This window comes from Aspergillus udagawae (genome assembly GCF_001078395.1).
Source record: "Aspergillus udagawae IFM 46973 DNA, scaffold_3, whole genome shotgun sequence".
In the NCBI taxonomy this organism is placed as follows: Eukaryota; Fungi; Ascomycota; class Eurotiomycetes; order Eurotiales; family Aspergillaceae; genus Aspergillus; species Aspergillus udagawae.
In genome coordinates this window covers 3,078,972-3,101,390 of record NW_025091266.1, presented here as the reverse complement: position 1 = coordinate 3,101,390, position 22,419 = coordinate 3,078,972, and the positions used below count along the sequence as shown (strand labels likewise).

General features: G+C 51.3%; 7 protein-coding genes across 7 annotated transcripts; 6 read left to right on the top strand and 1 right to left on the bottom strand.

Annotated features, from left to right (window-relative positions):
- Positions 1-213: 213 nt before the first annotated feature.
- Aud_004916 (CAAX prenyl protease RCE1) lies at positions 214-1,507 on the top strand (the record flags this gene model as incomplete). Its single annotated transcript, XM_043289852.1, has 4 exons — positions 214-268; positions 322-362; positions 533-913; positions 971-1,507. 4 exons carry the CDS (start codon positions 214-216, stop codon positions 1,505-1,507), a joined length of 1,014 nt encoding a protein of 337 aa, XP_043145787.1.
- Positions 1,508-1,980: 473 nt separating this feature from the next.
- On the top strand, positions 1,981-3,106 carry Aud_004915 (sucrase/ferredoxin-like domain-containing protein; the record flags this gene model as incomplete). The annotated part of the gene is made up of 2 exons (XM_043289851.1): positions 1,981-2,364; positions 2,423-3,106. The coding sequence occupies 2 exons, from the start codon at positions 1,981-1,983 to the stop codon at positions 3,104-3,106; spliced, it is 1,068 nt and encodes a 355-aa protein (XP_043145786.1).
- A 384-nt stretch (positions 3,107-3,490) lies between these two features.
- Aud_004914 (leucine--tRNA ligase NAM2) lies at positions 3,491-6,586 on the top strand (the record flags this gene model as incomplete). Its single annotated transcript, XM_043289850.1, has 3 exons — positions 3,491-4,003; positions 4,071-4,211; positions 4,265-6,586. 3 exons carry the CDS (start codon positions 3,491-3,493, stop codon positions 6,584-6,586), a joined length of 2,976 nt encoding a protein of 991 aa, XP_043145785.1.
- A 2,165-nt stretch (positions 6,587-8,751) lies between these two features.
- fdh (formate dehydrogenase (NAD+) FDH1) lies at positions 8,752-10,192 on the top strand (the record flags this gene model as incomplete). Its single annotated transcript, XM_043289849.1, has 4 exons — positions 8,752-8,943; positions 9,015-9,190; positions 9,249-9,793; positions 9,849-10,192. 4 exons carry the CDS (start codon positions 8,752-8,754, stop codon positions 10,190-10,192), a joined length of 1,257 nt encoding a protein of 418 aa, XP_043145784.1.
- A 1,055-nt stretch (positions 10,193-11,247) lies between these two features.
- Aud_004912 (uncharacterized protein) lies at positions 11,248-11,753 on the bottom strand (the record flags this gene model as incomplete). The annotated part of the gene is made up of 2 exons (XM_043289848.1): positions 11,248-11,664; positions 11,727-11,753. 2 exons carry the CDS (start codon positions 11,751-11,753, stop codon positions 11,248-11,250), a joined length of 444 nt encoding a protein of 147 aa, XP_043145783.1.
- A 763-nt stretch (positions 11,754-12,516) lies between these two features.
- Positions 12,517-18,054, top strand: Aud_004911 (formin sepA; the record flags this gene model as incomplete). Its single annotated transcript, XM_043289847.1, has 3 exons — positions 12,517-13,712; positions 13,768-17,146; positions 17,215-18,054. 3 exons carry the CDS (start codon positions 12,517-12,519, stop codon positions 18,052-18,054), a joined length of 5,415 nt encoding a protein of 1,804 aa, XP_043145782.1.
- Positions 18,055-18,982: 928 nt separating this feature from the next.
- On the top strand, positions 18,983-20,990 carry Aud_004910 (tRNA modification GTPase; the record flags this gene model as incomplete). The annotated part of the gene is made up of 3 exons (XM_043289846.1): positions 18,983-19,255; positions 19,369-20,906; positions 20,972-20,990. The coding sequence occupies 3 exons, from the start codon at positions 18,983-18,985 to the stop codon at positions 20,988-20,990; spliced, it is 1,830 nt and encodes a 609-aa protein (XP_043145781.1).
- Positions 20,991-22,419: the final 1,429 nt, after the last annotated feature.

The following is a 22,419-nucleotide window of genomic DNA, read 5'->3' as shown; positions in this document are numbered from 1 at the left end:
TTTGAGCAACTACAGTCTCAGGGTAATCATCATCATCATTATAATCAGCATTGTCATTCTATCTTTGCTGAAAGGTCGAGCTTGTGTAATCTCTGATTAATCGTCAGACTGTCCGACTGTCCCCCTGCTGCTTGTTTACTTGCACGTGAATCTCTCCAACGCTTTTGCAGACAAGGCAAAGTCCGATACACTGCTACCACCGCTTTAGGCGTTATGGCTCCCGTTGGACTTCTGGCTCGTCTTCGAACGCTTTATACTAAAAATCATGGTATTCTCTCCTCTACAGCATTTGCATGTTGGTCTCTAACTATCCCGCATCAGACGAGCCTGTCATTTCAATCCGCACGGCCGCTTTCTTCTCGGTATGCACCTCTCTGGTCCTAGGGCTTTCATTCCTTGTGTATATTTCAAGTAAATGAGCAGTGTTTTTCATTCCAGTATCAGAGGAAATTACCAGAGACCACAATAAAGACTGGAAGCTCACCATGGATTTCACAATCCATACAGAACGTGCGACTAACTCCTATTGCAGGTGCTCCTAACTTTACTCTACGTGGCACCATTCTATATATCCCCAACTACGCGCCCCTCTCAGACGCTCAGTCGAGATGCTCCCTCTGTGATTCGAGCAAGGATCAGGGCGGTGACCTGGTCTTGTGCCCTGGGCACCCTTGCGGTTCTATGGCTGATCGTAGCCAAGAACAATGCTTCAATATCAGAGGCCGTGAGGCTTCTGGGTTGGTGGCCTATCAACCTCTGGGACATCTGTCGGGCCCTGCTTCTGACAGCTGTCCTGTTTACGGGACCTCTTTTTGAGCGTGGCATTGCTGAAGGGGAATGGAAAGACTGGCTTAAAGGAAACAAAATCTCCGAGACTCTCCATGGCTGGATTGGATGGCGGAATTACATCGCCGTGAGTAGAACTCGAGTAAAGGAACTTGTCGCAACTGTGGCTTACAAAAAGATGCAGGGTCCTATTACGGAGGAGATCATGTTTCGGTCCGCCATTGTGCCTCTCCATCTCCTAGCCAAGGACACCCCCGGCCACCTTGTTTTTGTGGCGCCTCTTTATTTTGGAATCGCACATGTGCACCACTTTTATGAGTTCCGCTTGACGCATCCAGATACTTCGATCTTTGCAGCATTGTTCCGATCGGTGTTCCAGTTTGGCTATACTACCATCTTTGGTTGGTATGCCACCTTCCTGTATCTTCGAACGGGATCTTTGCTGGCGGTCATTCTCGCCCACAGCTTTTGCAACTGGTGCGGACTTCCCCGCCTTTGGGGAAGGGTCGAGGCAGGTGTCCCCATCGGGCCGCCCTTAATTAAAGGCAAAGAAGACTCAGATGTGAAGAGCGCATACGCCGCTTATGGTAAACTGGGCCTGGGATGGACAATTGGATACTATGTACTCCTTGTATCAGGGGCAATTGGCTTCTATTACGCCCTATGGCCGCTAACTGACTCGCCAAATGCGCTTGCTGCGTTTACAGGAGGATCCAAGTGATCGCATGGTATCTTTGGCACTTCTCAGCCATCACATACATCAGGATATCACCTATTAGCTGGTTTTTTTCTCCTGTTTTGATATTTCCTCCTACATATGATGTCAATGCCTTGTCTCACTGCATCATATTGCGATTACCACGAGCAAGTGGATATATGTTGAGTGATGTTGATGTGGCCTTTGTATGAAGCGTGTTACGACGGCATGATAGCTTGATAATGATAATGATGAGCACCTAATATGCTTCTATTTATAAGTTGGTAGGAGAATTAAAAAAAAAAAAAAATATCCAATGCCCTTTGTTCTAGTAGCCGAACTGAGTAGAAAGGAGAAATCTCCGTTATCTCCGAGTCGGCTTCGGACACACTTGTTGGCTTGCCTTATAATCAGGTCATTTAATCTGCCGATATATCTGCGAAGTTCTCGAATACCTGCAATCAAACCCTCGCGCATAACTTAAACAAGCATACTTCATGCGGCCACGATTGACGAATTGCCGCTCACTCTTAAGTGGGTGCGGCAAGACCACCACACCAGCTGGGTTCTTCTCTTCCAGTGTTTCCCGCTCGAATCCCCTCCGCGCTCCTCTGAATATACCACCACCTTTTCCTGTGACTCAGAAATGCCCAGAGCCCGCCTGCTCATGTCCTGCCACACCAGATATGCCCGAAGGGCTCCCGATCGACTTTGATCAGTCATTGAACGGAACAATGGCAGCATACACCCAGCAGGTCGTCATCTGCACTGGCCAGAGAGATTGGGCTACTCGCATCGAGGATGATGGCAAGGGCCAAAGCTGGGGAGAGCTAGTTAGAGGCTTGAAGAAGCTGATGGGTCGTGGTGGGCGCTATGCGGATGTAAGTGCACTCTTGGGGCTGTTCTACATGCGCTGACAAAATGCGATTCGGTAACTAGCCGTTCAATAACGTCTTGGTTTCGAACTCGTCCTTTAGTCCTTCGTCCTCCACTGCTACTGCCTCGGCCTTTCTCTTTCCCCGATTCATATATATTCCTTCAATTTCCGTGAATGTCTCCGAGGAGCAAAATGTGCAGACAGATCTCGCGACGTTTGTCCAAGCCTTTCTTCTCCCGGAACAGCTAAATCCTATGCAAGATTCCCTCCCCGAGTCTAAGCGGGCGAAATTAACCCGCAAGCCTGAACTTGCATCTAATTTTCCAGATGCCGTCGACATTCAGTATTCTCCTGTTGTCTTGATATGCGGTCATGGTGGTCGTGACATGCGCTGCGGAGTCATGGCACCTGTCCTTGAAAAGGAGTTCAGCCGCGTCTTACGTGCGCGGGGGTTCTCATCCGCTGGAGCTGACGGTAATTCCACTGACAGCCCTGAGCATGCCCATGTTGGACTGATCAGTCATGTCGGTGGTCACAAATATGCCGGAAACGTGATTGTGTACATTCCTCCCGGCATGAAGGCAGGTGGCTCCCCTCACCCGCTGGCGGGTAAGGGTATTTGGTATGGAAGGGTTGAACCAAAGCATGTCCAGGGAATTATAGATGAGACTATAATGAGTGGAAGAGTGGTACTCGACCACTTCCGCGGTGGGGTTGATCGCAATGGTGATATCCTACGAGTATAGAGTTGTCAGGATATAGATCCTTATGTCGGGTCACAACACGTGTATATATAGATGCTAAATAGATCACGAATTACCCATTCGGTGCACTTCCCCAATGAAATTCTCTGGATCGAGGGTATAGGCTTCCTCTCATGCGACTGATCAACATAATGCAAGCTAATTGCCTCATTTGTAAGGTATTCAATCCCAAACTAGCTAGCTCGGCACTAATCCACTTTGGGGTGTGAAGCTACTGGAGCCGAAAATCGTCGTCGGAGTACGGAGTAGACTTTCCAGCGATGAGACTCTGGGTCATGCTTCGATACCAGCTCCATTGCCAGACACGATCTGCCTCAATGGCCGAGTGATCAATTGTTCTGTACCATACGATGGTCAACACCGAACATGCAATCCATATCCCGACTACGATTGAGCCCGACCGTCTTCATACAAGGCCGATGGAGATGCGCCGCCCACCGCCCGGCCTTAAGCACTTTCATCCGACTTGCGACGACGTCAGCGCCCCCAGTATCCAGGAAACTCGATCTGCCGGCGATTGATAGAAAATGGCAGGAGATATGGCAAGCGGAGGAAACGCGGTCCTTGCCCAACGGCAGCGGGAACAGAGAAAGCCGGGGCGACAAACCAAAGTCGTACATCCTCTCCATGTTTCCCTACCCCTCGGGCACATTACATATGGGGCATTTACGGGTCTACACAATCTCAGATGTATTGGCGAGGTTTTACCGTATGCGAGGGCATGAGGTTCTCCATCCGATGGGCTGGGATGCGTTCGGATTACCGGCGGAGAATGCGGCGATCGAACGCGGGATTGACCCGGCCGATTGGACGAAGCAGAACATCGCGAAGATGAAGGAACAGTTACGCAGCATATCGACGTCTTTTGACTGGGATCGGGTATGTGCCGGATACGTCTCAATTGGACTATTTGACACTCGTTGACCAGCTCTGGCGTGCGCTCTAGGAATTTGCGACTTGCTCGCCCGAGTTCTACGAACATACGCAGCGGATATTCCTGATGTTGTATCGAAAAGGTCTTGCCTATCAGGCTGAGGCGCTCGTCAATTACGATCCGGTTGATAAGACGGTGCTTGCGAACGAGCAGGTGTGTCTGTTATACTTTGAGATGGATTGTCTTCAAGGCTAACTTCGGTTCAGGTTGATGCCAATGGTTTCTCATGGCGCTCCGGCGCAAAGGTTGAGAAGTTGAAGCTAAAACAGTGGTTCTTCCGAATCACGGAATTCAAGGAAATGTTACTGAAAGATCTGGACTCGTTGACCGGGGTTTGGCCTGAGCGCGTATTGACTATGCAACGCAACTGGCTGGGCAAGTCATACGGTGCGAAAATCAAATTCCCCGTCGCTGTTGGTGGGAGCGGTGATACAAGTCTCCATGTCAATGTTTTCACCACGCGCCCAGATACTTTGTACGGAGTTGAGTACATCGCACTCTCTTTGGACCATCCCATTGTCCTTGAGGCTGCAGAAAAGGATGCGACCTTGCGGAAATTCCTTGATGAAGCAGCTTCACTTCCACCTGACTCCAAAGTTGGTTATAAGCTGTCGGGTGTGACCGCTTCAAACCCGTTGCACATCATTGACAAGGAAAGTCCTCACGTGGCGCGGAAATTGCCCATCTTCGTTGCCCCTTATGTCCTTAGTGACTATGGTGAGGGAGCCGTTATGGGAGTTCCAGGTCATGACTCTAGAGACTTGGCGTTCTTTAACGAGAACACAAATCCCGAATCAATTCCAGTCGTTATCGAACCGGAACACTCGTCTAATCCAAAGGACGATACCACAGGGACTGTCTCACCTCCAAGCAACATTAAAGCATTTACTCAAGAAGGTATCCTTACCTCGAGATGCTGGAAATACCAAGGCCTCCACTCTCATGAAGCCAAGAAGCAGATCGTTACCGACCTTAAAGGAGTTGGCCATGGTGATTTCGTTGAGCAGTGGAGACTCAGGGACTGGCTGATCAGTAGGCAGCGCTACTGGGGAGCTCCCATCCCCATCATTCACTGCGACAGCTGTGGCCCTGTGCCTGTGCCGGAGGACCAGCTTCCCGTCCGACTACCCAAGATTGAGGGTGACTGGCTCAAAGGGAAAAAGGGCAACCCGCTCGAGTCGTCGCAGGATTGGGTCAACACAAAATGCCCAAGTTGCAGCGGGCCTGCAAAGCGCGACACAGACACCATGGATACCTTCGTTGACTCGTCCTGGTACTATCTCCGCTTCCTGGACGCCCACAATAAGGAGCAGCCATTCTCGACTTCGGAAGCGCGACCGGTTGATATCTACATTGGCGGCGTCGAGCACGCTATCCTGCACTTGCTGTATGCTCGATTTATCTACAAATTTCTTTCCCAGACGGAGTTGTTTCCGGAGATTGCTCGGACGAGTAACGTCTCGGGGCCTTCAGAACCGTTCAAAACGGTCCTGACCCAGGGTATGGTCCATGGAAAGACGTATACTGAGCCGTCCACCGGTCGATTCCTACTCCCGTCGGAAGTTGACCTTTCCAATCCAAACAAGCCGCTCATCAAGGGCACCCAGGTCGCCCCTAACATCTCATTTGAGAAAATGTCGAAGAGCAAACACAACGGCGTGGATCCCACGTCTTGCGCGCTACAGTATGGCGCCGATGCCACTCGTGCACATGTTCTTTTTTCCGCACCTGTCAGTGAGGTACTGGAGTGGGATGACACGAAGATTGTGGGCATTGAGCGTTGGTTCGGTCGGCTCTGGAAACTTGTGCTGGAAACCAAGCAAAGCCTGGCTTCGGCATCATTCACAGTTTCGCAGACTGATTTGCAGAAATCTTCCGGCCCTATCTCCACGCTTCCTTCCCTATTGCAGGGTCTTGGCGATACTGACGCTGATAGCCTTCTCCACACTCATCAGACCATCGTATCAGTGACCAACTGCATTGAAAACAGCCCGTACGGTTTGAACACCGTCATCTCCGACCTGACCAAGTTGACCAACACGTTGACATCGTCAACCCCAGTGTCTCCCCAGGCTTTGTACCTTTGTGTCTCCTCACTTGTTCGGCTCCTCGCTCCTGTGGCCCCGGCCTTGGCCTCTGAATGTTGGGAGGTTCTGAATGGTTCACTCATCGACGAGGTTGAGAGCACTGGAGCCCGTGTACCAGATATCTTCGACTGCGCGTGGCCGTCTCCCCTTTTGACCTCCGAGCAGGCTGATGTTTTGTCCGCGCGCGGAGGTCAGATTGTAGCTGTTCAAATCAATGGAAAGCTACGCTTCACGGTGACTATTCCTCGAAGATTATCCCCCACAACATCTGGAGAATCCAGTGACAACTCTGGTGCAGTCACCGATGAACAAGACTGGATTATCAGTCGGATTTTGGAAACCAACGAAGGCCGCGTCTGGTTGCGAGAGAAGAACGACTGGGAAAAGCGGAGACGAGTAGTGGTTGTCAAAGGAGGCAGATTGGTCAACATTGTCTTCTAAACGCGAACTGCTGAAACGTACGATTTAAGGAGTCGCTCCGGAGGTTGCCCGGGGTACCTATGTAGTATAGACGTTGTACATTAGAAGTATAGAAGATTCATCTCTCGAATGCCACATCTTGGAACCAGATCTCCCTTGCAAGAAATTTTGAGCTTTCCTGATTTCTTGCAGCTTCAGTTTTCTGCTTTAGCGAGAATAACCGGTTTGGCAACTCGAAACAGTGCCCATGCGCCCGTGTTCCGCACTTGCGTATATCTGTTGCAGATTGCGCGGTCGGTGGGGAGCAGTGGGGAGCTGGCGGGCGGCGTTCCCCTCATCATCGCGGAGCTGACTGATGATGGTCTAAATTCGGTATCCTCACTCTCAACAATGATGCGCATTGCTTGACTGACGGGACCTGAAGCTTCGGATGAAAGTTGGGGAAATCTCGGGCAACAGTATTATAGATACCTGCATCAATTGTCGATTGACGTTTGGTTGGAGGTCCTGGAGCTCCGATTAGTGGGCCGAGCTTGACTGAGAGCCAAGATTCCAGAAGAACAGCATTGAGTCTCTGAGACACCCTCCAAATGTATCTTCCGGAATGATTTGGATGGACTTGATAGACACTGTTCATCCGTTCGAACGGCAATTTCTCGAGCCAGACTCGCATGGTCTGACTTAATGTGGGCTCAGTACCCAAAAGATACTCCATACCTCTCTATGAAATTTGAAGAGGTAGTGCGGGGTATGAGGGGGTTCTCCTCATGAGGGGTGAGCGATGAGACGAGGGGTTTCACAGCTATCTAAATGGGGAATAGCGTTCCATACAGAACCCCTCAGCTTAAGTGGGAGGTGGGTATCGAGGGCATCCACTTGTTGGTATGGGGTAAAGGGGGGGTACCTCTGTAGAGATGTATGTACTAACATCGCTAACGCCGAGAATAAGCCGTGATTGATGTGTACTTTTTTTTTAAGTCTATGTTGTGGACTATGTATGATTCCTTCCTCAGCTGTTCGCTGTGTGAGGCTGAACCCCGTCTAGTATCCTCTCATCGCCAACCCCTCACTAAGAGGTCAATGCACGCTTTTTTCTTCGCTGCTATGCAAGGACATACAGGTAAGTATTGACGGGTTCATGTCTGTAATCTGCTCAAGCAATTCGTAGGTTGTGTATCATTGTATGTTTCGCTGAACCCCGCATTGCCGTAGTTTGTCGAGTCTCAGCCGTAGCAGCATGCCTTGGTCGCACAAGGATGAATGCCAATTAAGGATACTCGAGTGACAGTATTACATGCATATTCAAGAAAGAGGCAATTATTGCTAGGTACTAGGATAATAATCCTCTTACTGGCTCAAGTAGCGTCAAATGTCAAAGCTCTCTCCAACTCCAACCACTCGCACTGTCGTTCTTGTCCCGCATGCGGAGAGACCCAATAATCCATCATCTCACCCACTTTCCATGAGTTCCGTCGATCCGTTCGTATTCTTGACTCCAGGACTAGTAATATTGTTTGTTAGCTGAGGTGGTCTTCCAATGTTACCTTTTGGAGTGAACCAGGTTGCTCTGCCATGGCCCACTGGTTGGTGGAGTTCCGCTCATCCCCAATGGATAGTGCCACATCCTCGATACCTTGATAGTTGCTATGTGGTAATATGGTACTACTTATGCATAATACCTAAGAAGCACTGGTGTTTTGAGAATTGGAGAGGGGCAGTTTGCACCAGTCTGTTCACCATGAAAATTGGTCTAGTAAAGGACCCAGAAAGGTCTATATATTTGGGGCCATGTCCCTGTGGTTCTGAATGCTCCTTTTTTCTATATCAGTCTCATATCATCATCCGCATCATTAGCTCATTCTTTTGCTTGACCGAATCCGGTAAGTTTCCTTATCTGTCTCCCTCTCTCCTCATTCTTCCCTCTTGGGCCTTCGTCTACCTGAAATAGCCATAATTCTTCGGCTTCTCCCTGGACATGATTCCCCACCTTCCATGCCATCCGGCTCTTCCCCGCCCTGCATCATGCTTCTATCGCGTCCATGGGATTTTGCGCCGAAATAACCATAGACTATCTGGCTCCAGGCCTAAAGTCAGTGATGATTTAAATAGATCGCTGACTCCTCAATCTCAGGTTCATCTCTCAACCATCCTTCTTCATATCTAACTCAATCAACTATCAATTCAAAATGGTATTTATCCGTTCTTTGTCTCGTCAGCTGCGGCGGCCTGCCACTTCTCTCTTTTCTACCAAAGGAATCTTTCCTCCTCCCAGCAGAAGTCCATTCCGGGCTGCTTCTCTGGGAGGTTCCGTCTCTGGTGCACGAACGCTGACAGCCTCTGCCAACCTACAGGGCAAAGTTCTTATGGTCCTCTATGACGTAAGTACCCGCAACAACTTCTGTTTGCTATGACATGACAAGGCCTGGAAACTGATCGACGAGGAAAACAGGGCGGTGAGCACGCCAAACAGCAGCCTGGCCTTCTTGGTACCACCGAGAATGAGCTTGGTTTGAGAAAGTGGATCGAGGAGCAGGGCCACACTCTGGTCACCACCTCCGACAAGGAGGGCGAGAACTCTACCTTTGACAAGGAGCTGGTCGATGCCGAAGTCATCATCACCACCCCGTTCGTGTCCCGTCTGGAGTGCTTACCCTGTCACGCAATTACTGACCTTCTATTGTAGTTTCCACCCCGGTTATCTCACCGCAGAGCGCTTGGCCAAGGCCAAGAACCTGAAGCTCGCCGTCACTGCCGGTGTTGGTTCCGACCACGTTGACCTCAATGCCGCCAACAAGACCAACGGTGGTATCACTGTCGCCGAAGTCACTGGCTGCAATGTTGTCTCTGTCGCCGAGCACGTTGTCATGACCATTCTGACTCTGGTTCGCAACTTCGTCCCTGCCCACGAGCAGATCCGCAACGGTGAATGGGATGTTGCCGCCGTTGCCAAGAACGAGTTCGACCTCGAGAACAAGGTCGTCGGAACCGTCGCTGTTGGACGTATCGGTGAACGTGTGCTGCGCCGTCTCAAGCCCTTCGACTGCAAGGAGCTGCTCTACTACGACTACCAGCCCCTCAAGCCCGAGGTTGAGAAGGAGATTGGTTGCCGCCGTGTTGAGAACCTTGAGGAGATGCTCGCCCAGTGCGATGTTGTCACCATCAACTGCCCTCTGCACGAGAGCACTCGCGGTCTCTTCAACAAGGAACTCATCTCCAAGATGAAGAAGGGTAAGTTTTGCTGTCACGTTCGACTCGCGAATGACTCGTCCGCTAATTGTCCCAGGCTCTTGGCTCGTCAACACTGCCCGTGGTGCTATTGTTGTCAAGGAGGACGTTGCCGAGGCCGTCAAGTCCGGCCACCTCCGCGGCTACGGTGGTGATGTCTGGTACCCTCAGCCCGCTCCCAAGGACCACCCCCTTCGGTACGTCCAGGGCCCTTGGGGCGGTGGTAACGCCATGGTTCCTCACATGTCCGGTACCTCGATCGACGCCCAGATCCGTTACGCTCAGGGCACCAAGGCCATCCTCGACAGCTACTTCTCCGGTCGCCAAGACTACAGACCCGAGGATCTCATCGTCAAGGACGGTGACTACGTCACCAGGGCCTACGGTCAGAGGCAGAAGTAAACGTCTCAATAACTTTATGAAACGAATGACTGATTGTACTTATTCTTGCACATTTCTTTGGTTTCCCCTTTATGAGTGACCTACCCATCTTATGATACCTAAATGGCATTTCTCTTTTCTTCAATCCATTAGTTACTCATAGCGCGAGTTCCAACTTCGCTCTTACTCTCAAATACTGTATGGTTTGGAGCGCAAGCTTAATAGCTGATCGGAATCTTATGATTCAGCTAACAAGCCATGTATGCGGTTATTTGGTTGACACGCAACCCAGATGCTCAGCGACATCTGTGGCAATGCAGAGTCCTCAGGTTGAAATAGTTTGGCTTCAGACTAGTTGGTGGGGAACCGTCGATCACCTAAAGCTTAACCCTTTTAGAGTTGCTTAACCTGTAGGCGCAAGATTGGTCCCTTGGAACCATGATGATTCCGTCAATAGTTCAATACAAGCATGATCTGTTACCCTCCAAGGAGTTGAGAACCATTCAATTGTGGTTTAATAACTGGACTCTCCTTAATCACTTTGATCTGAATGCTCAGACTCAAGGCCACAGCGGACTACATAGCTCTCAAGTATCAATCGCTGGAACCGCTACTGTTATATGTAAATTTAAATATGAGTATCAAGCTTAATGGAGGACACTTTCTGTCCTAATGCATAAAGCACTCCGTTTAACTCGTGTTCTGTGCAGAAAAAAAAGCGAGGTGGACGATTGCTCAGGACAATCGCGGACGTTAGTCAATAGGATAAATTATGTCCTTGATGCCACAATGTTCGAGCGAGGTTATGAGGTCCTATGAGTTAGCATTCTTCACATATCTGGCATCATTTGGTATGTGCCTTACGATATTGCCACGCTATCGAGGGTATCTACTGACTGTTTCAACATTCTAACGACACTTGATTCAAGTTCAAATTTGGAAAGTTCTCGATGGCATCCATCAGATACATGTGACAATATCTGAAGAAGAGACTGCAGTCTTCATGCCGCTTGTCTAATATGCATATACCCAAACGCCAGCTGCAACTGCAAGACAAACAAATAATCGATCACAAATCATCGACGAACCCTTGAATGGCCATGGTCATCCCCTCCATCATCGCTATCGTCCATGAACCCCTGCTCGAGGTCCCGGCTGAGTCGGCTGGTTCTGTCAGCCGTTGTATCGCGCCGTCTTTCCAGCGCTTCCCTCCGAGAGGGATCCATGTTCATCCCGACCATGATTTCCCCCTCCTCGTCAAATATGCTAATGTTATCGTGTTGTCCGTCGGTCTGCCGCCGCCACGACGATGGCAAGAAGAAGCGCATGACAGCATCGGCTATACGATCTCGCAAGGATAAAGTATGCGCAGAAATGGCTTGCAACGGAAGATACTGTGAGTAGCGTTGATGATAGCGACGGAAGAATGGGACAATGAGGAATGAGAGGAGGAGATAAAGCGCCAGGGATATTACGGCGGGGATCAGAAGGGTCTAAGCAGGAACAGATCATTAGAAATCAACACCGTCAGAATACGACACCGCAGAAAACTCACCTTGGCCACATTTGACATGGAGCCCATCTTGACTGTGGCTCAAAGTGGCGGCTTGAGTTGCGTATATAGGCAACAGCTTAGGTATATGCTCAGGAGTAATGATAGTGACGGTTCTCTGATCAACATGAAGACATCATGCTCGCATCACACAAGAATAAGACAAAGCGACTAAGGCTTCTGTAGATCACCGTTCAGGTTTCCAGTAGCCCATACCTGCTGACGATTATCTTACAGCCTGCTCTTCGTCGCAGATGCTGCAGACTAATGCAGACAATCACACGTGACTTTATCTCCTGAACAGAGAGAAAGGTCACGTGAGTAAGCGGCCCCTGCTGCGTTCTAGAGCCGCCTCTCACCCCCCTAAACGAGTAATGCCCGCGCTTTAACCCTGACAAGCAAACGACGTTTATAGCATCATCCTAGTGCCCACACAAGCAGGACAAGCGATCACACCCTTTTTGGGAGACCGATACCCCTCGCTTGTGGTGTTGCGCCTTTTCGCACCCAGCCCGGAAGAGGAGGGAGGATTTAAATTGTTACTATTCTGCGCCCTCCCCCCTCCTGTTCTAGCGCTGCTCCGCAGCGGGTATTCGACTGCTAGTCAGGAGTCCCAACTACGGCTTATTGGATTTGAGTCGGATGTCATTGACGCCCTTGCGCAGGTTTGACAGCAACGGGGTTCGTCGGTTTCTGGGAACAACCTTATTAGCGACAACGCTTCTCTTTAGATCTTCTGGTTGTGGACAACGCTCATGCTGCGCCCTGCATCTCCCCAGCGACGCCCGTCAAGATGCCAACCACCACATCCGCATCCGACAAATCGAGACAAACCTCGGCTGGCAAAGGATTCTTCGGGAGGAAGCTGCACAAGGAGAGGCCGGTAGATGATCGGTATGAGGGTTATGGAGGGTCGGAGAATCTTGCGCCCCCAGGAAGCGCTGCTGGATCCCGCTCGTCCCGGCATTCGAAACGATCATCCGTCCAATCTGTGGATTACTCGCACGATTTCGACCCAAGCGGTCTCTCGATGACCGCAGGTGTCATAACATCCATTCCCTTTGAGAGCCTTCCTGCGGATACCAGGTCTCCCATACCGGTAGATTATCTTTCCAGGGCGGAGACGTCGCCGCGAAAGGAGCCATCGCCAAATCATCTTGCCAAGGGGGGCGGTGATTTTCATCAATACCCAGCATGGAACTCGACGGGACCACGAGAAAACAACGCCTTTTCCCATCCTACTGGGCCTCGTCCCCCGCCGCACGCGTCCAATGTGTCTATGGTCGGGGGTACTGCAGGAGACAAGAGCGCGAGGTATCAGCAGTGGGCAAGACCAGGCAGTTCGGCCACCAATGCTGGGTTCAGTCATAATTCCTCGTCCACCGCGGATTCATCGTCGACGTCGCGGATGTCCCTTGATCAGACCAGCATCCATTCGTCTCTCTCTTCCAACACAAGGGGCTCGAGTTATATCTCATCGGACGGCTCAGCACGGACGCTCACAACATCGCATTCAGGTGACCGTGGCACTCTCTTCCCAAGCAGTGGCAACTCCAATCGATTCTCTACCGCACAAGCGGCATGGCAGGCTGCTCAGCTGGCTACCCATTCTGCTGCACCGGCCCTCAATCCCGAGCAATATCTCACGCGGCCCAGGGACGATCGCATAGTGGACCAACTGTTCCTTGACTTGATGCAAAAGCGAGGCTGGCAAAACCTTCCAGAGCAGGCCAAGCGGCAGATGCTGGCGTATCCCGCATCCAAGAAATGGACGCTAGTACACCAGGACCGCTTGACGGAACTCCAGGGTGAACAGAAGCGGAGGCAAAACGCAAGGCAAACTCATGGCCATGACGGTCCGACCGGCATTCTCGAGCGGGCTGATGAAGAAGGGAGCCCGGAGTGGTATGTGAAGAAGGTCATGGACGACAGTATCACATCAAAGCAATTGGCCAGTTTGAGTGTCAGTCTGCGAACACAACCCATCAGGTGAGTTTCTCGTACCAGGCTTACAGCATTCGACCTCCCGCTAATAATATGATAGTTGGGTCAGAGCTTTTGTTGAAGCACAAGGTCAAATCGCCTTGACCAATGTTCTCTCAAAGATCAACCGCAGGAAGGCTTCGGGCCCTGTCCCCGCACCACCGACAGGCGACCGGGACTTGGATAGAGAGTATGATATTGTTAAGTGTCTCAAGGCCCTCATGAACAACAAATATGGTGCGGACGACGCAATCAACCATCAGCAGGTCATTATTGCTCTTATCAGCTCGCTATTATCTCCGCGGCTGAACACAAGGAAATTGGTCAGTGAGGTTCTGACCTTCCTCTGTCACTGGGCGGAAGGAGAGGGCCATCAAAAGGTCTTGCAGGCTATGGATCATGTCAAGAACCAGCATGGTGAAACTGGCCGTTTTGACGCCTGGATGCGAATCGTCGAGGTGACGATCGACGGCCGGGGCAAAATGGGCAGTTTAGTCGGTGCCAGTGAGGAGTATCGCAGCGGCGGCATTGGCATGGAGAATCTGCTCATGGAGTATGCGGTCTCAACCATGATGCTCATCAACATGTTGGTGGATGCGCCGGAAAATGACCTACAATTGCGATGCCACATCCGGGCCCAGTTCATCTCCTGCGGCATCAAGCGTCTCTTGACGAAGATGGAAGGCTTCCAGTACGAGGTCATCGATAAGCAGATCGAGCGATTCAGAGAAAATGAGGCAATCGACTATGAAGATCTCCTTCAGCGGGAGAGTAGCAGTATGAAGGATAGCATCGAGGGTGAGGTGAAGGACATGAGCGATCCCCTGCAAATCACGGATGCCATTCTGACCAGACTCAATGGGACGCGTGCCCACGATTACTTCCTTTCCGCTATGCAGCACATGCTTCTCATACGGGAGAACTCCGGGGAGGACGGTCTTCGAATGTTTCAGCTTGTCGATGCCATGCTCAGCTACGTTGCCATGGACCGGAGACTACCCGATCTGGATCTACGGCAAGGATTGACTTTTACAGTACAAAGTCTTCTGGACCGGCTTCATACTGATGCAGAGGCGAGACAGGCATACGACGAGTCCCTTGAGGCGCGGCAGATCGCGGAGGCCGCAATTGCGGAGCGGGACGAGATGAAGGCTCAGGTGGAGATGGGCGCGGATGGTTTGGTGAAGAAACTGCAGAAGCAGATCGATGAACAAACGAGCATCATTGAGCTTCAGACTAGACAAAACGAAGCACTCAAGGCAGAGCTTGCCGACGTTCAGCGGCTGCGTGCTCAGGAGCTGCAGCGGAATGAACTGGAAACCAGAGAGCTCTATCTGATGCTCCGGGACGCTCAGGATATCGCTGCATCGAATGCCAAGAAGAATAATCTTGCCGAGACCGATCCATCGCACATGAGGGGTATCCTGGACCGGGAAAGACTGCTGGAGCGGTTGGAGAAACAGCTTGAGCGGACCAAGACTCAGTTCAAGCTGGAGGGCAAAGTTTGGGGTCAACATGGACCCTCTGACCGACTGCGTGAGCTACGCGAGCAGATGGACGGCGAAACCGACCCGGAGGACTTCCAGGAACAAGCTCGTCGAAACCTGGAAACTAGCGCTCTGGGTTCTGTTCATCGCAAAAGAAGCCATGTTCCGGAGATGGAGGCTGCTAACGGTCAAGAGAGGCCATCGGACCAGGATGGGTCACTTCTCGTCAACTTTGGGCGGCCCCGAATGGATCCGGAACAAGCGTCTGATTTGCTGGGGGAGATTGCTTCTAAAGTCCCAAAGATCGACGCTGAAGATGCCGAAGCCGACGAGAATGATGCTCAACCATCTCAACCCGAGACTGAAGAAGCCCAGGTCGGCGCAGATGAAGAAGCGAAGCTCGAGAGTGAGAGCGAAAAGCCCGAAGAGAAACCTGTATCCGTGCCTGCACCTCCCCCGCCTCCCCCGCCGCCACCACCACCACCACCACCTCCTCCTCCAGGTGGTGCGGTTGGCATTCCGCCTCCACCTCCACCGCCGCCACCACCTCCGCCTCCAGGTGCCAAGGGTTTGGGGGTTCCGCCTCCGCCGCCTCCTCCGCCACCCCCTCCAGGCTTTGCTGGAGGAATGCCTCCGCCCCCTCCCCCTCCCCCGGGCCGGTTTGGAGCACCTCCGCCGCCTCCGCCGCCTGGTGTTGGCGGAGGCTGGCGAGCCAACTACATGGCTTCGCAGTCAGCACCTTCTCACCCAACTGCCGTCTTGTCATCTATTAGACCTAAGAAGAAACTTAAGGCTCTTCACTGGGACAAGGTCGATACTCCACAGGTAACAGTGTGGGCCATTCGCGATCCCACTCCTCAAGCGAAGGAAGAGAAGTACAGCGAGCTGGCGAAGAAGGGAGTCTTGGACGAAGTCGAAAGGTTATTCATGGCAAAGGAGACCAAGATTTTTGGGGCCGGCTCCGGCGCCAAGCAGCGCAAAGACAAGAAACAAATCATCTCAAATGACCTGTCGAAGACCTTCCAGATCGCATTGGCCAAGTTCTCTCAGTACCCTGTCGATGATGTCGTCCGTATGATTATCCATTGCGACCCAGAAATTCTGGACAATATGGTGGTCATGGACTTTTTGCAGAGAGAGGAGATGTGCACGATACCTGAGAATGTCTCCAAGCTAATGGCGCCATACAGCAAGGACTGGACGGGACCTGATGCTGCTAGTTCTGAGCGAGAGCAAGATCCAACCGAGCTCACGCGGGAGGACCAGATTTACCTTTACACTGCTTTTGAGCTAAATCATTACTGGAAAGCGAGAATGCGGGCCCTTGCACTGACACGCTCCTTCGAGCCGGACTATGAGCATCTCTCGACGAAAACCCGCGAGGTCGTGAGGGTCAGCGAGACCTTGAGAGACTCAGTCTCCCTGATGAATGTTCTTGGACTGATCCTCGATATCGGTAACTTCATGAACGACGCCAACAAGCAGGCTCAAGGTTTCAAGTTGAGCTCGCTCGCTCGACTTGGCATGGTCAAGGATGATAAGAACGAGACAACATTCGCAGACCTCGTTGAGCGTATTGTCCGCAATCAGTACCCCGAGTGGGAAGGTTTTGTCGATGAGATCGGCGGCGTCATCGGAGTGCAGAAGATCAACGTCGACCAGTTGCGGGCAGATGCCAAGAAGTACATTGATAATATCAAGAACGTGCAGGCAAGTCTTGATGCAGGCAATCTAAGCGATCCCAAGAAGTTCCATCCACAGGACCGCGTGAGTCAAGTCGTCCAGCGAAGTATGAAAGATGCCAGAAGAAAGGCGGAGCAAATGCAGCTTTATCTGGAGGAGATGATCAAGACGTACGACGATATCATGGTCTTTTACGGAGAAGATAATACAGATGAAGGAGCTCGACGGGACTTCTTTGCGAAGCTGGCTTCGTTCTTGCTGGAGTGGAAGGTAGGCTTTTTTTCCCCCGTGTTGTTCGTTCATTGTGACGATGGCAACGATGGCTAATGGGTTCCTAGAAATCGAAAGAGAAGAACGTCGCCCTCGAAGAAGCCAGAAAGCGCACAGAGGCTTCCCTGGCCCGGAAACGCGTCAACGCCGGTCTTGCCAACAGTTCTGGTGCAGGCGATGCACCGCCGTCCCCTGCTACGAGTGGTGCCATGGACTCGCTTCTGGAGAAATTACGAGCTGCAGCTCCTCAAGCTAGAGATCAACGTGATCGACGTCGGCGCGCCAGGTTGAAGGAACGTCACCAGGTTCGCATTGCGTCAGGTCAGAAGGTGCCGGACCTCACTGCATCTGAGCCCGCAAATGGTGAAACGCAGACGGACAGTAACAGTTCCACTCTCATGGGCAGCAATAATGACTCTAGCACCACAGAGACCGGCCTGCTGAGCCCACCAGGTCAAGAGACCGATGTAGACACCCATGCGAACGAGCTGCAGGTGTCAGAGAGCGAAGACGTTGCAGACCGCGCTGCAAGCATGCTGCAAGGTCTCAGGGACAACATGGATAACAACGGAGAGCGTGCTCGACGGAGAAGAGAGAGCGCCGAGGAGGAACGTCGGAAACGCAGACTTAGAAGGAGGAATGGAGGAAATGCTAGCAAAGACAGCGCTGACGGTTCGAGTTTATCGATCGTCCCAGAGCCCGCAACACCACCACCCAGTACCGAAGCCTCAGCACTGAGTGAGCCCGACATGATCAGTCCTTCGAATGAGGAGAACGGGGCTTCACAGCCTCCTCAAACTCCCTCTATTGTCGTTTCGCCAAACGCAGATCAGCATCAAGGATCACCCGGTGACGAAGATTCCCTCGATGGCTCGCCACAACATCAGCCTATAGAGCAGTCGCGTTGATCTATACCCATAGTTGCTGCTTGCTCGGCCGAAACAAAATCACCCGAACTCTCATAATATAATGTTTGATTGATAGACTTACTGATGTCGTCTCGGAAACATTTCCCTATGTGTCTCAGTGTATAATATCCCCCACTGTTACTTGTCTTCACCTTTTTCTTTCTTATTCTTCTCCTGCTTTTGATCACTGACAGCGCTCTTTTTCCTTTCCGGTCAACATTAGCAGCTCGAGCATCTCTTTTCTAGATATTCCAACTTTGTTCCCGAGCATACCTTCATTGTGATTTGCTTTGGATTCATCTTTCGAGAGTACATCGTCCCACCCACCCGTCATCCATATTTCGGCATCTCTTAATCTTTGTTCTCTTCTCTGCATATCTATCCAATTGCCTTTTTTTATTCTCTTTTTGTACATAGTTTCCTTCAGTTGTTGACTGTCTCTTCGCGCGTTCCTTCGGCGGTTCGTGCTTTTCCTGCACTGGCACGACTACTTGGCCCTTGTCTTTGGCGGTGGATCTTGAAGCGTCGGTTGTCTGGCGTATGGCTCGGCGTCTTTCGGCGCGCAGGCGTGACGAAGTGATGCAAGTGTCGTGTCGTTGAATATTTCCCATGCATATGTTGGTCCCCAAAGTTTTCGCGTTGACCTGCATGGTCTGTTGCTTTAAGGTCAATAGATCAATGGCGCCACCCACTTCAAAGCACATTCCTTAAAGCTTTAACCACTTGACAAGTAGGCTGGCTCTATGCTCAGGGCTTAGAACATTAATAGATGGTCTGTCTAACACGCAGATGCTGTAAATAGTAGTCAATCGTGCCAATCAAGAACATGTATATAATCACGTGATATTGTGATTGATAAAATGGGAATATCACCTGTGGTTCTCCGCGATCTCGTTCCAACCACAACTTCCCACTTACCTGCCTGCGCATGCGAGCATTCGGTTTTTGGAGTCTACGGCGGGCTTTTACCTTTCGCCCGTCATGGAGCCGATATTCTTGCATAGCAACTCCAAGCCATGGAGTTGCTCTTGATCTAGCACGACCAGTCCAGCGGAGATCACCCAGCACTTGCCGGCATTTCTCTGCATCTTCGAGCTTTCAGTTCTCCCTGGAGGCCGATTCAACGATATATGCGCTCTCTACTGCTCCCGGTAGAGCAGCCATAGCGGTTGTACGAGTCTCGGGCTCCGCATGTGTGGAGGTACGTCAATGTTGACAATTATTTCCGGAGCGCCTCTTTAACCCGAAGCGCCAACATAGAGATAACTGCATAAGATGACCAGCTGACACTTCTACTCTTCGGCCCTTGAATAGATCTATCGGGCCCTCTGTCCGAGTACACCTCTTCCCCGCGCGCGCGTTGCCGCAGTACGTACCCTCTACGATCCTACACTAGAGCCGTCCGCCAACACAGTCCTCGATGCGGGAGCTCTTGTACTGTATTTCCCTGGACCCAAAACTGTCACAGGCGAGGACGTCCTCGAACTGCATCTTCACGGTGGGCCGGCTATCGTAAAGTCGGTGCTGGCAGCTATTGCCCGCACCAATCGGCCGGAGAGTCTGGTCCGCTATGCGGAACCGGGCGAATTCACTCGCCGAGCGTTCATGAATAACCGGCTTGATCTGCCGCAAATCGAAGCACTGGGCGATACGCTCACCGCTGATACAGAACAGCAGCGGCGCCTTGCAGTTCGGGGTGCGAGTGACGCTCTTTCGAAACGCTACGAATTGTGGCGCCAGCAGTTACTATATGCGCGCGGGGAGCTGGAGGCGTTGATCGATTTCTCCGAGGACCAGTATTTCGACGAGTCTCCTGAGGAGTTTGTCCGTTCCGTCGCAGGACAGGTCCGCGCGCTGCAGACTCAGCTGAAGTTGCACATCGAAAATGCGTCGAAGGGAGAACTCCTGCGCAATGGGATCAAGATCGCCCTGCTTGGTGCCCCTAACGCAGGCAAGAGTTCACTCTTGAATCGGATCGTGGGCAAGGAAGCCGCTATTGTCAGTACGGAGGAGGGAACTACTCGAGACATTGTGGATGTTGCGGTTGATCTCGGCGGCTGGTACTGCAAGCTTGGCGATATGGCTGGGATCCGGTCTGAGAAGAACGCTTCCACCGGTCAGGAAACTCTGGTCATTGGAGCAGTTGAGAAGGAGGGTATCCGGCGCGCCAGAGCTAGGGCTTTGGAATCGGATGTGGTTGTGTTGGTCGTCTCCCTGGAGGAAGGGACCAATGGCTCGCCTTACCGACTATCGGTGGACCCGGAGGTAATTGATGCGGTTAGTGATTGTGTACAAGTTGGGAAGTACATTGTTGTGGCCATCAACAAATGCGATCGACTTCCTGCAGCGGATCGGTTCGGCCAGTCACTGCATGAATTGAGAACGAAAATAAGGACGCTGTTTCCCACCGTTCCGGAGAAACGCATATTCGGCATATCCTGCCACGAGGCCTCGGAAGGGACTCTGCCTGAGCAATCAGATCCGGGGAACATGCAAGGATTCCTACGAGGCTTGATTTCAACTTTTGAAGAAATTGCCTCCCCGGCGGGAATGGATGGAGATGGGAATGGACAATATGATATTTCGTATTGGGAAGATTCATTGGGAGTGACCCATCGACAAAGCTCTAATCTACAGAGATGCATGCAACACTTGGACGATTTCCTGAACCAGACCACCCAAGCCCAAACGCCCCAAACTCCCGGCTATATTCATGATCAAAATATTGAGACTGAAATTGACGTCGTGATGGCAGCCGAGCATCTGCGATTCGCCGCCGACACTCTCGCCAAGATCACTGGCAAAGGCGAAAGCGGCGACGTGGAGGATGTCTTGGGCGTCGTATTCGAGAAGTGGGTTTCCGTGTGCGATTATGATGATAATGTTGCGTTGCGGCTAACGTTGAGACGTGTTTTAGGTTCTGTGTTGGAAAATGAAATTGCATGTATGTTCGTTGATTTGACAATCTTCTGCATCTATATGGTTGCATCGCTTCCACCACAGATGGCGAATTCCCGTCCCACAGCCCATATCCCAGGCACCGCCGTTCGTACGAACTCATGATGACCGAGAACAATATCAACCGGGTCAATTTATACCGGCAGATTCAATTTGGCTCTCGAGCGTTATTCAGTCGTCGTCGCTATGCACGTCGTTATATCCGCCACGCCCTTGAGATGGCAAGTTGGGCAAGACGTCAGTGCTGGCGCGGCAGGTTACCAGATGGGGTGGCTTCGTGGACTCGGCAGGAGCGTTGTATCCACCTCTTCCCATTGAGATTTGTGAGTTTAAGAGGAGAGAAGAGGAGAGGACCGCTGAGTCTTCGACTCCTTCGACGGTCGAGTCCAAGAGAATGGTCGCAAGCACTGGTAGAACTGACCAGGTCAAGATGATTGCGAACTCTTAGATGTAATGCAATAGACTGGAATGAATGCAATCTATCTGAAGAGACTGCCACAATGTGAAGATACCTACTATTTATACTCTCTTGTCTCGAATATATGTCTGCCTCATGACACAAATCCGCCAGGCACCCACGGGGGAGGGCAGACCCGAAATGACTAACATTCTGCTTTGCAATCCTTTGGAAGTTGATCTATGATCTATTTTTGCAACAAACAATTATGCGTATGTACTCTGATTCGGGCTCCTTCTTGCACGTTCCTGATCATTCTGTGCATGACTTGTTTTCCAAGGTATAGAGGTGAGTTAGTCCGGATTAATCATGACGGCTTACAATCGTCGGCCGCCTTACAAATCGGCCAGAATTGAGTTGCGGGTCGCTGGTAGGCTGACCCCGAGAGACAAGAATACCTTACTCAATTTGCGGTTTCAGAGTCGATGGCGGATAGGGCGTTCTTCAGCTCCTGTGGTGAAGAAATTCGTGACTGTTGCTTATCGTTTGAGTCATACTTGAGTCGACGGGGAAGTGGCTGCGTTCCTATAGGGTACGTATTTGGTCGGAGTTGGTTTCGGTGTTAGGGCTGTGCTTTCTTTTTTTTTTTGTTTGTTTTAGATGGAGAGGATTCATTCTATCTTCGAGATGCAACTGTGATCGATGAATGAATAAATCAATGATTGAATGGATGTGAAGTTAGCTAACTAACTAACCACCCCCATCCTCGCCGGCCTTTCTGATTGCTTTGAAGATCGCATTTACAACATTCCGTTTCTGCTTCTCTCCCACAACCATACAAACTGCAGTCACCACAATGGCTTCATGGGCTCTGATGAGAGAGCTGTCATAATTGTCTCCTACATGTGCATTTGCTTTTGGCGTGTGCGGTCTCCAAAAACCCTGGATACCTCTGCCGTGTAGATGACCAGGCCGTTGTACTTTTCCTTCTCGATGCTGCTGAAATACTG